This window comes from Pseudophryne corroboree, chromosome 2, assembly GCF_028390025.1.
Source record: "Pseudophryne corroboree isolate aPseCor3 chromosome 2, aPseCor3.hap2, whole genome shotgun sequence".
Lineage (NCBI taxonomy): Eukaryota > Metazoa > Chordata > Amphibia > Anura > Myobatrachidae > Pseudophryne > Pseudophryne corroboree.
Window position 1 is genome coordinate 714,735,065 of NC_086445.1, and position 15,787 is coordinate 714,750,851.

At 45.4% G+C, this 15,787-nt stretch overlaps 1 protein-coding gene across 4 annotated transcripts in view; it reads left to right on the forward strand.

Annotated features, from left to right (window-relative positions):
* HSD11B1 (hydroxysteroid 11-beta dehydrogenase 1) overlaps nt 1–15,546 on the forward strand; it is a 94,126-nt gene extending 78,580 nt beyond the window's left edge. For all 4 annotated transcript variants that reach the window (XM_063955341.1, XM_063955340.1, XM_063955342.1 and 1 more), the window contains 4 exons: nt 98–209; nt 5,628–5,813; nt 7,929–8,072; nt 14,996–15,546. In XM_063955341.1, the coding sequence (XP_063811411.1) occupies nt 98–209; nt 5,628–5,813; nt 7,929–8,072; nt 14,996–15,219 (666 nt within the window). In that variant the 3' untranslated portion in view covers nt 15,220–15,546. The remainder of the gene's footprint in view (nt 1–97; nt 210–5,627; nt 5,814–7,928; nt 8,073–14,995) is intronic.
* Nucleotides 15,547–15,787: the final 241 nt, after the last annotated feature.

Sequence of the window (15,787 nt, forward strand, 5' to 3'; positions counted from 1 at the left end):
AGAACTATCTAAAAGTAAAATGAGTCTATAAATAGCAATATACAGACATGGAACACATATCCAGTAATGGTTGCAACATATGTTTATTATTTTTTAGGTGGTTGAAAAATGTACAAAGCTTGGTGCAGCTTCTGCTTATTACATCCCCGGAAGCATGGACGATATGACATTCGCCAAAAATGTAGTGCATGAAGCTGAACGTTTATTTGGTAAGAACTGAAAAATCTTTCCACTGGCACAAAGCATTTCACCAGTTGTTGTGGTGGTGGTTGTTGTTGTTATTTATTTATTTATTTATTTATATGGTGCCACAAGGGTTCCACAGCACCTAACAAAGGGCCTAATTCAGACCTGATCGCAGCAGCAAAATTGTTCTCTAATGGGCAAAACCATGTGCAGTGCAGGTGGGGCAGATATAACATGTGCAAACAGAGTTAGATTTGGGTGTGGTGTGTTCATGCTGAAATATAAATTGCAGTGTAAAAATAAAACAGCCAGTATTTACCCTGCACAGAAACAATATAACCCACCTAAATCTAAATCTCTCTGCACGTTACATCTGCCCACCCTACTGCAGTGCACATGGTTTTGCCCCTTAGAGAACAATTTTGAGCTGCGATCAGGTCTGAATTAGTCCCAAAGTACATAACCAAATGATCAAAACAAGAAAACAATGCATACACATGGGGGGTAATTCCAAGTTGATCGCAGCAGGAATTTTTTTTTAGCAGATGGGCAAAACCATGTGCCCTGCAGGGGAGGCAGATATAACATGTGCAGAGAGAGTTAGATTTGGGTGTGGTGTGTTCAATCTACAATCTAAATTGCAGTGTAAAAATAAAGCAGCCAGTATTTAACCTGCACAGAAACAAAATAACCCACCCAAATGTAACTCTCTCTGCAAATGTTATATCTGTCACATCTGCAGTGCACATGGTTTTGCCCAATTGCTAACAAACTTGCTGCTGCGATCAACTCAGAATTACCCCCATGGGGGGTAATTCCAAGTTGAACGCAGCAGGAAATTTCTTAGCAGTTGGGCAAAACCATGTGCACTGCAGGGGGGGCAGATATAACATTTTCAGAGAAAGTAAGAGGCCTCGGATCCTCCAGCAGTAATTCCAGAAGATCCGCATGCCAAGCCCTTCTTGGCCAGTCCGGAGAATCCTTGGGATGAGTGGAAGTGGAGGGAAGACATACACTAACTGGGACACCCACGGAGTTACCAGGGCGTCCACCGCCACTGCTTGTGGATCCCTTGACCTGGAACAGTACCTCCGAAGCTTCTTGTTGAGGCGAGAAGCCATCATGTCTATCTGAGGTACACCCCATCGGCTTGTTAAGTCTGCAAATACCTCCGGGTGGAGGCCCCATTCTCCTGGATGGAGATAGTGTCTGCTGATGTAGTCCGCTTCGCAGTTGTCTACTCCCTGAATGAAGATCGCCGACAGCGCCACCGCGTGTCTTTCTGCCCAGAGGAGGATTCTTGTTACCTCTGACACTGCAGCTCTGCTTTTCGTTCCGGCCTGCCTGTTTATGTAGGGCACTGCTGTCACATTGTCCGACTGAACCTGAATGTCTTGATCTCGCAGAAGATGTGCCGCTTGTAGAAGGCCGTTGTATATGCCCCTTGGTTCCAGAACGTTTATTGGTAGGATAGATTCCAGACTTGACCACCTTCCTTGGAAGTTTTCCCTTTGGGTGACTGCTCCCCAACCTCTGAGACTTGCATCCGTGGTTAGAATGATCCAATTCTGAATCCCGAACCTGCGGCCCTCGAGTAGGTGAGAAGTCTGCAACCATCAAAGGAGTGAAATTCTGACTTTCGGCGACAGGCATATCCGCTGGTGCATGTGAAGATGTGATCCGGACCACTTGTCCAGGAGATCCAGCTGGAAGAACCTTGCATGGAATCTTCCAAACTACAGAGCTTCATAGGAGGCTACCATGTTTCCCAGAAGGTGAATGCACTGATGAACCGATACCTGGGCTGGCTTCAGGACATCCCGGACCATGGATTGGATCACCAATGCTTTCTCCACCGGTAGAAACACCCTCTGCACTTCCGTGTCGAGTATCATCCCCAGGAAGGGCAGTCTCCTTGTCGGCTCCAAATGTTACTTTGGAAGGTTCAGGATCCACCCATGATCCTGTAGTAGTTGAGTTGAGAGAGCAATACTCTGCAACAGCCTCTCCCTGGAAGATGCTTTTATCAGGAGATCATCCAGATATGGAATTATGTTTACTCCCTGCATGCGGAGGAGGAGCATCATCTCTGACATGACCTTGGTAAACACCCTTGGTGCTGTGGAGAGGCCAAATGGCATTGTCTGGAACTGATAGTGACAGTCCTGCAGCGCAAATTTTAGATAAGCCTGGTGAGGCGGCCAGATCAGAATGTGAAGGTACGCATCCTTGATATCCAGGGATACTAGGAATTCCCCCTCCTTCAGACCTGAGATCACCGCTCTCGGAGACTCCATCTTCAATTTGAATACCCTCAAGTAGGGGCTCAACGACTTTAGGTTTACTATTTGTCTTACTGAACCGTCCGGTTTCGGTACCACAAACAGGTTTGAGTAATAACCCCTGTGTTTTAGGTGAGGTGGAACTGGAACAATGACATTTGTTTGTACCAATTTTTGAATGGCTTCCTGTAGGATAGCACTTTCTGTCAGTGAAGCTGGTAAGCCCGATTTGAAGAATCCCGTGAGGTGGGAGTTCTTGAAATTCCAGTCTGTAGCCCTGGGCAACATTATCTTTTACCCAAGGGTCTAGGCATGAAGATTCCCAGACGTGACTGAAATTTTTTAGTGTCGCCCCTACTTGTCCGATCTCCAGGCTGGGAGGTCCACCATCATGCTGAAGATTTAGAGGAAGCAGAACCTGGTTTCTGTTCCTGGGAACCTGTTGGTGCAGGTTTTCTGGACTTTCTCCGACCTCCACTGAAGAAGGTGGGAGGGGGTTTGGATTTTTTAAATTTTGCAGTCTGAAAGGACTGCAGTGTAGGCATAGGATAAGATTTCCTAGCCGCTGCTGCTGCGGAGGGAAGAAAGGTCGACTTACTCGCAGTCGCAATGGAAACCCACGCATCCAATGCGTCCCCAAACAGGGCCTGACCTGTGAAGGGTAGGTTCTCCACAGTCCTTCATGGCCTCCACCATGAAACCTGCAGAATCCTGTATGTGACGTAAAAACAAGTCAATGTCACTCCTATCCATAGTATCTAATTCCTCCAATAATGTGCCTGGCCACTTTACTATGGCTTTAGAAATCAACGCACAAGCAATAGTGGGCCTTAAAGCCACGCCTGTAGCAGTGTATAGTGATTTGAGCGTAGTCTCAATCTTGCGGTCAGCCGGCTTCTTTAAGGTGGTTGAACCAGGGACAGGTAAAACCTAGATACAGAATCATCTACTATAGGTGGGTTTTCCCACTTCTTCCTGTCCTCTTCAGGGAAAGGGGAAGCAATGAGAATTCTTTTAGTGATCTGGAATTTTTTCTCTGGGGTTTCCCGGGATTTTTCAATCAAAGAGTTTAACTCCTTAGAAGCAGGGAAGGTAAGCAAGGATTTCTTATTTACGGTAAAATAAGTTTCCGCTTCCTGCTCAGGCACTTTCTCTGAAATATGCAAAACATCCCTAATGGCTACAATCATTAGTTGCACCCATTTAGCAAGGGATGCATCCCCCCCTGCATATCCCCATCACCGTTCCCTGTATCAGAGTCGGTATCAGTGTCAGCTTGCATTATCTGGGCAAGTGTACGTTTTTGTGGGTATGTAGGTGGGTTTTTAGACGAAGTGGTGAGGGCTGAATACATCATATCCTCCATAGATTTTTCAAAAACTGCGTCTCTTTCTCAGTATGTGGCATCCTTGTTGAAATCTGGGATATCATTCCCCTTAAAGAATCCACCCATGCGGGTTCGGATTCAGAAGGCTGAGAAAGTATACTGCAGTCCTGAGTACATGGAATAGACTCCTCAGGAGAAGATAAACACTCTGCAGCACAGGACACAGATTCCTTAGACATGGTAATGTGGGATTTGCACACTTTTACACACACACACACACACACACACACACACACACACACACACACACACACACACACAAACACCGTAAAATGTAGGACACAGTTTCCCCCAGAGTACCTTCAGAGAGTCACAGAGTATAAGGAGCCAGCCACACTGCGCCTCTGTAGGCTGTTATTATGATAAAAGCCCGGCGCTAACTAGTTAACCTTAATAGGGTAGCTAGTACATTTAACACCCCCCCCCCCCCTAACTATAACACCCTGGTACCGCAGAGGTAGCATTGGAGTTAAGTGGAGGGCAGCGCTCCGTCAGCGTCCTTGTTCTATGATCTGCAGTGAGTGCTGGATCCGCTCTGAGAGGAAGCCCCGCCCCCTGTAATGGCGCGCGGCTTCCCGCACTTATTCTTTATATTGGCCTGAGGATTTTGTGTGTTAACAGTGGGATTAGCCCCTGTTAACTATGTGACCAGTGTAGGGTTAATGCGCTGGCTCAGGACGCCCCTCAAGTACCTACATGTGCATGTTGCTGAGCTTTCCAGGAGCGCAGCCTGTCAGAACTGCGCTCCAACCTTTGTGCCGCCATACCAGCCGCGAACCGCTAACCGGGATGCCTGCGCTGTACTCACCACTCTTCTACATTCTGTCTCTGTTAGGGGGGGGGGGGGGTGGCCATGCTGTGGGAGTGAGCGGTCACCTCATGGGCTTGCGATCAGTACCCTCAGGGGCTCAGTGTCCTGTCAGTGGAGTAGAGAACCATTAACTCTCTATTAAGTTGGTTCCTACTCCCCCCCCCCCCCCCCCCAAGTCCCACAAAGCAGGGAGACTGTTGCCAGCAGCCTCCCTGTAAAATAACAAACTCTAGAAAACAATAAAACTAAGAAAACTCCTAGGAGCTCCCCTAGCTGTGACCGGCTCCTCCGGGCATATTTTCTAAACTGAGTCTGGTAGGAGGGGCATAGAGGGAGGAGCCCGCCCACACTATTAAACTCTTAAAGTACCCATGGCTCCTAGTGGACCCGTCTATACCCTAGGGTACTAAGTGGAACCCCAGCATCATCTAGGACGTAAGAGAAACATTATTGCATCAGGGGACAGGACACTGAAATAATTATCAGGGTGGTAGAAACCGAGGGCTAGGTGCCATTGTAGGGAGTATGGAGTAGAAAATAGTCTAAAGGGGCATACACACTAGACGATCTAAGTGGACGATATGGATAATAAAGATATTATCGTGCATATGTAGTAAATCCTAAGAAAACGGTTTCTATGGGTACTGCGAAAAATGCCCATTTACCAAGTTCAGGAAAAAGTAGCTTTCCAGAGCTTGGCCCCATTAGTGAATGCCATCTTTAAGGGGCATCAGCCCACCATAGCCTATCGGCTACATTATTTAGCTGCTTTTTTGATCACTTTAGAGACTGTGTAAGACACCTTTGGTAAATTGCCTTAATTTCAAATGATTCATATTGCCACAGTATGTAGTAATTAGAGATTAAATAAATGAAGAGAACACCAGATAAAAACCTACCTTACCCTATCTCCGTGAACGACTTTTGAAAATATTGTGTGTTCATTTTTCTTTTCTAACAGGCGGCCTGGACATGCTCATCCTGAACCATATTGGTTACACATACTTTAATTTCTTTGATGGGGATGTGGATCACATAAGGAAGCTCCTGGAAATAAATTTTCTGAGTTATGCAACCATGACAGTAGAGGCTCTTCCGATGCTAAAAGCAAGCGGTGGCAATGTAGTGGTGGTCTCTTCATTTGCAGGTCTATATGGTTTTAATTATTCTTGTACTTGGGAACATGTTTTGCCAAACACATTCCATGCACTGTAAAACATCATCTGTAATTGACAAGAAAATCTGCTTTGCGGATGACGTGGGGCTGACTTGGAGGCCATGTACAGTGGGACATTCTCATTGTTGGAGAGGCTGTCATACCATGATATTGGGTAACATTCTTAAGAAGTTGGGAACTCATAAGTCAATCAGACACCATGGTCCCAGGTGATATTATTAAGAAGTAGCTTTAAGTACCTTATTAAGGGAGATCTGTATCAAGCTTTGTAAAATAGTGGACAACCAGTGGAGAAGTAGGCAATAGCAATCAATCAGCTACAAGGTAACATCAAATACATTCTATAACATGATAGAAGCTGTTTTCTATGGGCAATTTATTCACTTATCTACTCCTCTGCTCTTAAGAAGGCTTGATACATCTCTACCTAACCAACATCAAACGATTTACAGTACATTGGTACAGTGCCACATGGGGCATATAGTTATTCTATAACACTTTTGAAGGGTTGGGTTCGTGTGACTAGCATTTGGGATCCCACTGGTCACCATACCGATGCCAGAATCCCAAGCTTTAGATTGCTGGGGTGGGGGCGAGCGCAACAAGGCCCCTTGCGGGCTCGCTGCGCGGGCTCGGTGGCTCGCCACAGGTTGTATTTACCACTCTATGGGTGTCGACTGTCGGTCTTTTAAGGTCACATAACTACATCCCCTTTTGAATAGACTTCTTAATTTGTACGGCAAAACTTAATTAATTTCCTACTGTGGATAATGAATTCTTTGGATCATATTATTAAATCAGTAATGATTTGAAGACCTGACTCACTGGAACGTGTATTGAGTACATAAAACGCACATTAGCAGGGTATGAAAGCTACAATGACTAACAGCAAATTGAGGTTGAACTGATGCTTATTTCCAGACACATACCACTGCCGTAACTAGGCATGTTAGTGCTGTGTGCAAGAAACGTGATTGGCTCTCCCCTATGCAAGACAGGGGCACTGCGCGCCCGCGCAAAAAATATATAGGGGTGTGGCTTCATGGGGGAAGGGGCGTGGCCACAAAATAATACCAATTCATACTACGGTGCACTCCATTATTCAAATTACGCTGCACAGTAGCGCCACTACACCAGTAGAGCCCGTTTTACACTTTACGGCAGCCAGTCCCCCTTTTTACACATTACAGCAGACAGCGTCCCTCTTTTTACACATTACAGCAGACAGTGTCCCCCTTATTACACATTACGGCAGACAGCAACCCCTTTTTTTTACACATTACGGCAGACGGCGTCCCCTTTTTTACACATTACGGCAGAGAGCGTCCCCCTTTTTACACATTACGGCAGACAGTGTCCCCCTTTTTACACATTACGACAGACAGCGTCCCCCTTTTTACACATTACGGCAGACAGCGTCCCCCTTTTTACACATTACGGCAGACAGCGTCCCCCTTTTTACACATTACGGCAGACAGCGTCCCCCTTTTTACACATTACGGCAGACAGTCCCCCTTTTTACACATTACAGCAGGCAGCGTCCCCTTTTTACACATTACGGCAGACAGTCCCCTTTTTACACTTTACAGCAGGCAGCGTCCCCTTTTTACACATGGCACCATCGGCACACACCTAGTTACGGCACTGACACATACAGTATTGATTCTATAGTAAAGGGAAGCACCACAGTTGAGTTCACCAAAATTGGAAACTATATGAATCAGTGATATTCATTGGATATTATTTGCGAAGAGTACACAACAAACTATATTGATAATATGAATTCAGATGAAGCATACATTGACCTAGTCTAACATGTGGTTGTTACATTTGGGGATTCATCTATACATAAATAATAAGCATAATCTGCTATTTAATGAACAAGAATATAAACCTTGCCCAAGTTCACAATTTTTTTGGCGGGTGCCCCAGTCCTGTTTATGCAACATTTATACTGAATTATTCCCCTTTTTTTGCGTAAATAGATTTTTTAGTATTTAATTGTCACATCTGGTACAAATCTGCTGAGAAACACAAAAGAAGTGAGGTTTTCCAGCCATTAACTGTTTTTATTTCTGCATCCAGGTAAAATTGGGTTACCTTTGACTGTTCCATATTCCACCACCAAGTTTGCCCTGGATGGCTTCTTCAGCTCTCTGCGAATGGAGTTCTATGCCCAGAAAGTGAATGTCTCTATTACATTGTGTGTTATCAGCTATATTGATACAGGTGAGAGATGAAATGCAATAGGTAAATAAAAATGAGTCACTTTAGAAAACGGCATCACTAATACCCCTTCTCCACCAAATTTGTAACCTGGGTTATTGTTGGGGAACCCGTGTCGAGGTTTTGTGGGAAAGGGTTAGATCAAAATGACCCAGGTTACGTTACCCAAGAATGCGTCGATTGGTAGTTACCAGGGTCAAACCCGGCACTGACCCGGGTAGTCTGCTGTATGAACGGTGTGACCCGGGCCTTCAGAACCAGGTCATGCTAAGAGCATACATAGAGCTGAATCACTGGTGCTTAGAAATTATATCCTCACCAAGCGTCTGCAGAGAGAAGACCCAACAATAATATGGATCCAGCTTGCGGTGTGAACAGGGTTTCAAGGTGCTGTAACATAGCTTGAAACTGTGGCCCTCATTCCGAGTTGTTCGCTCGCAAGCTGCTTTTAGCAGCTTTGCACACGCTAAGCCGCCGCCTACTGGGAGTGAATCTTAGCATAGTAGATTTGCGAACGAAAGATTAGCAGATTTGCGAATAGACAGTTCTTAGCAGTTTCTGAGTAGCTCGAGACTTACTCTGCCACTGCGATCAGTCAGTTTCGTTCCTGGTTTGACGTCACAAACACACCCAGCGTTCACCCAGACACTCCCCCGTTTCTCCAGCCACTCCCGCGTTTTTCCCAGAAACGGCAGCGTTTTTTCGCACACACCCATAAAACGGCCAGTTTCCGCCCAGAAACACCCACTTCCTGTCAATCACATTACGATCACCAGAACGAAGAAAAAACCTCGTAATGCCGTGAGTAAAATACCTAACTTAATAGCAAATTTACTTGCCGCAGTCGCACTGCGGACATTGCGCATGCGCATTAGCGACTAATCGCTCCGTTGCGAAAAAAAAAATAACGAGCGATCAACTCGGAATGACCACCTGTGTTCAATTACCCAGGTCGGACCTGGGTTTTTGGTGGAAAAGGGTTATAAAAAACATCTGACTAAGATCATGTGTCTTTAATCAGGTTTTTTTGCAGATGTTCTTATTTAAAGCAACAATGTTTATGGGTTTTAATAAGTAGTGCATTCATCCATGAAATTAGAAAATGTAGATAGTATTATGATCAAAAGAAATTAACGTTTGCACCTCACCAACATATGATGCATGGAGAATCATTGAATTGTGTGGCCACAGTATGGGCCTTATTCAGAGTTGTACACTAATGCCGTGGCAGGTGGGAATGTGCAGAGCCGGCCTTAGGCATAGGCAAACTAGGCAAATGCCTAGGGCATTTGGTATGCTTAGGGGCACCAGCAGCTTCTGCTGATTAAAATGATATGTGGCATGCCTATATTCTGTGTGTGACTGCGGCTGTATCTGCATACGAAATGCTATGTTGCGTGTATTCCTGGAAATTACTGTAATGTAGCATTTCGTATGCAGATACAGCCACAGTCGCACACAGAATATAGGCATGCTGCATATCATTTTAATCAGCAGAAGCTGCTTGTGCATCCTAGCCACATAGTAATGCAAATAAGATGCATTTTCATAAACAAAAGGCGCCCGACGTTAGCAGAGCTGCCAGCTGACTCATGCCAGGCATCTCCTGCAGAACTAGCGGTGGTGCTAGGGGGCACCAGCCAAAATCTTGCCTAGGGCATCATATTGGTTAGGGCCGTCTCTGGGAATGTGTACACAGCAGCTGTGCAAAAATATGCAAATGTTACATAAGCTTGGATTTGTATTGAGATACCCACCCACTGGTGGTTTTGCAAATCACAGCATCTGTGTACAAAATGGCAGCATAAGTCGATTATAGAATTTCTGAGTAGCTGTATAGTCACACGGCATGGCCGCAAAATGCTGTAGCCATTGTAACTGCGTATGGAGTAAGTCCTGTCTATGGCTACCATCGTGAGACCATTGCGGCACACACGCAGTGCAACTTTGACACAAGCGCAGTGGTAAAAAATCATTCTACAACGTACATCAACATTGCATACAACTCTGGCTCAAGCCCCATGTGTATAAGCTACTGCACCTTGCTAGAGTGTCCTATATGGATTAGTTACTAATAGTGATGAGCGGGTTCGGTTCCTCTGAATCCGAACTTCACCCATTTTACACGGTTCCGAGGCAGACTCGGATCCTCCCGCCTTGCTCGGTTAACCCGAGCGCGCCCAAACGTCATCATCCTGCTGTCAGATTCTCGCGAGATTCGTATTCTATATAAGGAGCTGCACGTCGCCGCCATTTTCACTCGTGCATTGGAGATGATAGAGAGAGGACGTGCAGCGTTCTCTCAGTTGTGTTCAGTGTGCTGCAAATATATGTGCTCAGTGTGCTGCAAATATCTGTGTTCAGTGTGCTTGCAAATACCTGTGTTCAGTGTGCTGAAAATATCTACGTTCTCGCCTGAAAAACGCTCCATATCTGTGCTCGGTGTGCTGCAAATATCTGTGCTCAGTGTGCTTTATTGTGGGGACTGGGGACCACCAGTATTATATAGTAGGAGGACAGTGCAGAGTTTTTCTGACCAGTGACCACCAGTATTATACGTTTTATGCCTGAAAAACGCTCGATATCTGTGCTGCATTGTAGTATATAGTAGGAGGACAGTGCAGAATTTTGCTGTGACCACCAGTATATATATAGCAGTACGGTACAGTAGTCCACTGCTCTACCTCTGTGTCGTCAAGTATACTATGCATCCATGCCTGTGGTGCATTTTAGTTGTGCGCAGTATATATAGTAGGAGGGCAGTGCATAATTGTGCTGACCACCAGTATATAATATATAGCAGTACGGTACAGTAGTCCACTGCTCTACCTACCTCTGTGTCATCAAGTATACTATCCATCCATACCTGTGGTGCATTTTAGTTGTGCGCAGTATATATAGTAGGAGGACAGTGCATAATTTTGCTGACCACCAGTATATAATATATAGCAGTACGGTACAGTAGGCCATTGCTATTGATATATTACTGGCATATAATTCCACACATTAAAAAATGGAAAACAAAAATGTGGAGGGTAAAATAGGGAAAGATCAAGATCCACTTCCACCTCGTGCTGAAGCTGCTGCCACTAGTCATGGCCGAGACGATGAAATGCCATCAACGTCGACTGCCAAGGCCGATGCCCAATGTCATAGTAGAGAGCATGTAAAATCCAAAAAACAAAAGTTCAGTAAAATGACACAAAAATCAAAATTAAAAGCGTCTGATGAGAAGCGTAAACTTGCCAATATGCCATTTACGACACGGAGTGGCAAGGAACGGCTGAGGCCCTGGCCTATGTTCATGGCTAGTGGTTCAGATTCACATGAGGATGGAAGCACATCCTCTCGCTAGAAAAATGAAAAGACTTAAGCTGGCAAAACCACAGCAAAGAACTGTGCGTTCTTCTAAATCACAAATCCCCAAGGAGAGTCCAATTGTGTCGGTTGCGATGCCTGACCTTCCCAACACTGGACGGGAAGAGGTGGCGCCTTCCACCATTTGCACGCCCCCTGCAAGTGCTGGAAGGAGCACCCGCAGTCCAGTTCCTGATAGTCAAATTGAAGATGTCACTGTTGTAGTACACCAGGATGAGGATATGGGTGTTGCTGGTGCTGTGGAGGAAATTGACAAGGAGGATTCTGATGGTGAGGTGGTTTGTTTAAGTCAGGCACTCGAGGAGACACCTGTTGTCCGTGGGACGAATATGGCCATTGACATGCCTGGTCAAATTACCAAAAAAAATCACCTCTTCGGTGTGGAATTATTTTAACAGAAATGCGGACAACAGGTGTCAAGCCGTGTGTTGCCTTTGTCAAGCTGTAATAAGTAGGGGTAAGGACGTTAACCACCTAGGAACATCCTCCCTAATAAGTCACCTGGAGCGCATTCATCAGAAGTTATTGACAAGTTCAAAAACTTTGGGTGACAGCGGAAGCAGTCCAGTGACAATTAAATCCCTTCCTATTGTAACCAAGCTCCTGCAAACCACACCACCAACTCCCTCAGTGTCAATTTCCTCCTTAGACAGGAAAGCCAATAGTCCTGCAGGCCATGTCACTGGCAAGTCTGACGAGTCCTCTCCTGCCTGGGATTCCTCCGATGGATCCTTGAGTGTAACGCCTAGTGCTGCTGGCGCTGCTGTTGTTGCAGCTGGGAGTCGATCGTCATCCCAGAGGGGAAGTCGGAAGACCACTTGTATTACTTCCAGTAAGCAATTGACTGTCCAACAGTCCTTTGCGAGGAAGATAAAATATCACAGCAGTCATCCTGCTGCAAAGCGGATTACTCAGGTCTTGGCATCTGTGTTGGTGTTAAACGTGTGTCCGGTATCCACCGTTAATTCACAGGGAATTAGAGAATTGCTTGAGGTACTGTGTCCCCGGTACCAAATACCATCTAGGTTCCACTTCTCTAGGCAGGCGATACTGAGAATGTACACAGACGTCAGAAAAAGAGTCACCAGTGTCCTAAAAAATGCAGTTGTACCCAATGTCCACTTAACCACGGACATGTGGACAAGTGGAGCAGGGCAGACTCAGGACTATATGACTGTGACAGCCCACTGGGTAGATGTATTGCCTCCCGCAGCAAGAACAGCAGCAGCCGCACCAGTAGCAGCATCTCGCAAACGCCAACTCGTTCCTAGGCAGGCTACGCTTTGTATCACCGCTTTCCATAAGAGGCACACAGCTGACAACCTCTTACAGAAACTGAGGAACATCATCACAGAATGGCTTACCCCAATTGGACTCTCCTGGGGATTTGTGACATCGGACAACGCCACCAATATTGTGCATGCATTACATGTGGGCAAATTCCAGCATGTAACATGTTTTGCACATACATTGAATTTGGCGGTGCAGAACTTTTTAAAAAACGACAGGGGCGTGCAAAAGATGCTGTCGGTGGCCCGAAGAATTGTGGGCCACTTTCGGCATTCACCCACCGCGTGCCGAAGACCGGGAGCACCAGCAAACACTCCTGAACCTGCCCCGCCATCACCTGAAGCAAGAGGTGGTAACGAGGTGGAATTCAACCCTCTATATGCTTCAGAGGATGGAGGAGCAGCAAAAGGCCATTCATGCCTATACATCTTCCTATGATATAGGCAAAGGAGGGGGAATGCACCTGACTCAAGCGCAGTGGAGAATGATTTCAACGTTGTGCAAGGTTCTACAACCCTTTGAACTTGCCACACGTGAAGTCAGTTCAGACACTGCCAGCCTGAGTCAGGTTATTCCCCTCATCAGGCTTTTGCAGAAGCAGCTGGAGAGATTGAAGGAGGAGCTAAAATGGAGCGATTCCGCTAGGCATGTGGGACTTGTGGATGGAGCCCTTAATTCGCTTAACCAGGATTCACGGGTGGTCAATCTGTTGAAATCAGAGCACTACATTTTGGCCACCGTGCTCGATCTTAGGTTTAAAGCCTACGTTGTATCTCTCTTTCCGGCAGACACAAGTCTGCACATGTTCAAAGACCTGCTGGTGAGACACTTGTCAAGTCAAGCGGAACGTGACCCGTCAACAGCTCCTCCTTCACATTCTCCCGCAACTGGGGCGTCGAGGAAAAGGCTAAGAATTCCGAGCCCACCCGCTGGCGGTGATGCAGGGCAGTCTGGAGCGAGTGTTGACATCTGGTCCGGACTGAAGGACCTGCCAACGATTACTGACATGTCGTCTAATGTCACTGCATATGATTCTGTCCCCATTGAAAGAATGGTGGAGGATTATATGAGTGACCGCATCCAAGTAGGCACGTCAGACAGTCCATACGTATACTGGCAGGAAAAAGCGGCAATTTGGAGGCCCTTGCACAAACTTGCTTTATTTTACCAAAGTTGCCCCCCCTCCAATGTGTACTCTGAAAGAGTGTTTAGTGCAGCCGGTCACCTTGTCAGGAATCGGCGTACGAGGTTACTTCCACAAAATGTGGAGAAGATGATGTTCATCAAAATGAATTATAATCAATTCCTCCGTGGAGACATTCACCAGCAATTGCCTCCAGAAAGTACACAGGGACCTGAGACGGTGGATTCCAGTGGGGACGAATTAATACTCTGTGAGGAGGGGGATGTACACAGTGAAAGGGGTGATGAATCGGAAGATGAGGAGGAGGTCGACATCTTGCCTCTGTAGAGCCAGTTTGTGCAAGGAGAGATTGATTGCTTCTTTTTTGGTGGGGGCCCAAACCAACCAGTCATTTCAGCCACAGTCGTGTGGCAGACCCTGTGGCTGAAATTATGGGTTTGTTAAAGTGTGCATGTCCTGTTTATACAACATAAGGGTGGGTGGGAGGGCCCAAGGACAATTCCATCTTGCACCTCCTTTTTTAAATTTTTTTATTTATCTCCGCATCATGTGATGTTTGGGGCTAATTTTTTTAAGTGCCATCCTGCCTGACACTGCAGTGCCACTCCTAGATGGGCCAGGTGTTTGTGCCGCCCACTTGGGTCGCTTAGCTTAGTCATCCAGCAACCTCGGTGCAAATTTTAGGACTAAAAATAATATTGTGAGGTGTGAGGTGTTCAGAATAGACTGGAAATTAGTGTAAATTATGGTTATTGAGGTTAATAATACTATGGGATCAAAATGACCCCCAAATTCTATGATTTAAGCTGTTTTTGAGGTTTTTTGTTTTTTTTTAAACACCCAAATCCGACAAAAAATTTTCAGGGAGGTTTTGCCAAAACGCGTCCGATTCCAAAACACGGCCGCGGAACTGAATCCAAAACTAAAACACAAAAAATTTCCGGTGCACAGCTCTAATGCAAATAGGAGGTTGCAGCAGATTCTTCATGAATTTTGTAATGGAAAACAAAATGCATGAATTAGCTGAATATATTACAAGAAACATTGGTAAGAATAGTGTAAGTTGCTGAAAATGTGAAGTCTGTTATTAACATTTACAACTCTAATATTACAGACTCTGCTTTAAATACGGTGTCGCATGTGATCCAGCAGCCTGCTGCTCCAAAGGAAGAATGTGCACTTGAAATCATTAAGGGAGGAGCTTTACGACAGAGGGAGGTATACTACCAGTACCAAGCCACCAAGATCCCCATGCTACTGAGAGACTGGGCCCCCGAATTATTAGAATACCTTGTCCTAAAGAATTACAATGTGGATGCTCTCAATAAGAAGGAGTGACCTTTGATCTTCCAAGACAAAACGGAACAATCGAAAAGGACAAAGTCAGAAAGGGATATACAATATATAATCTATGGACATTGTCACAAATTGGCTGGGACTAGCCTATGCACAAATTATTCAGATATATAGCTTAAGCAGCATTTCATGTATTCATGGAAGGAGTCCTGAGAAGATCTGAATTTGAGCACCTAAAATCTATCTTGCTAGTCAATATTTGTATTACAGCTAATAGTTCTAATTTCAGAAATGTTCCACATTATCCACCACAGCCTAATCAATACTTTTAGTGTTATATACCTGCAAATAAAGGGTGGTGTTTTTGTTCTTCCCTGTTTATTAGTAAATTTAGTTTTAAAGGTGCATACACACGGTGCGATGTGTGCTTATGATTTTGCCTATATAGTCAAAATCGTAAGTAAAGTTAGCACATATCACACTGTGTGTATACAGCTTGCAATACCAATTCACGCTCCCGCTGGGCCGGTATCGCAAGAAAAAAGAAACTGTGCAGGCACGGCAATTTGACTATGTGTAGTATAGTCAAAATCGTATTTAGTCAAAATTG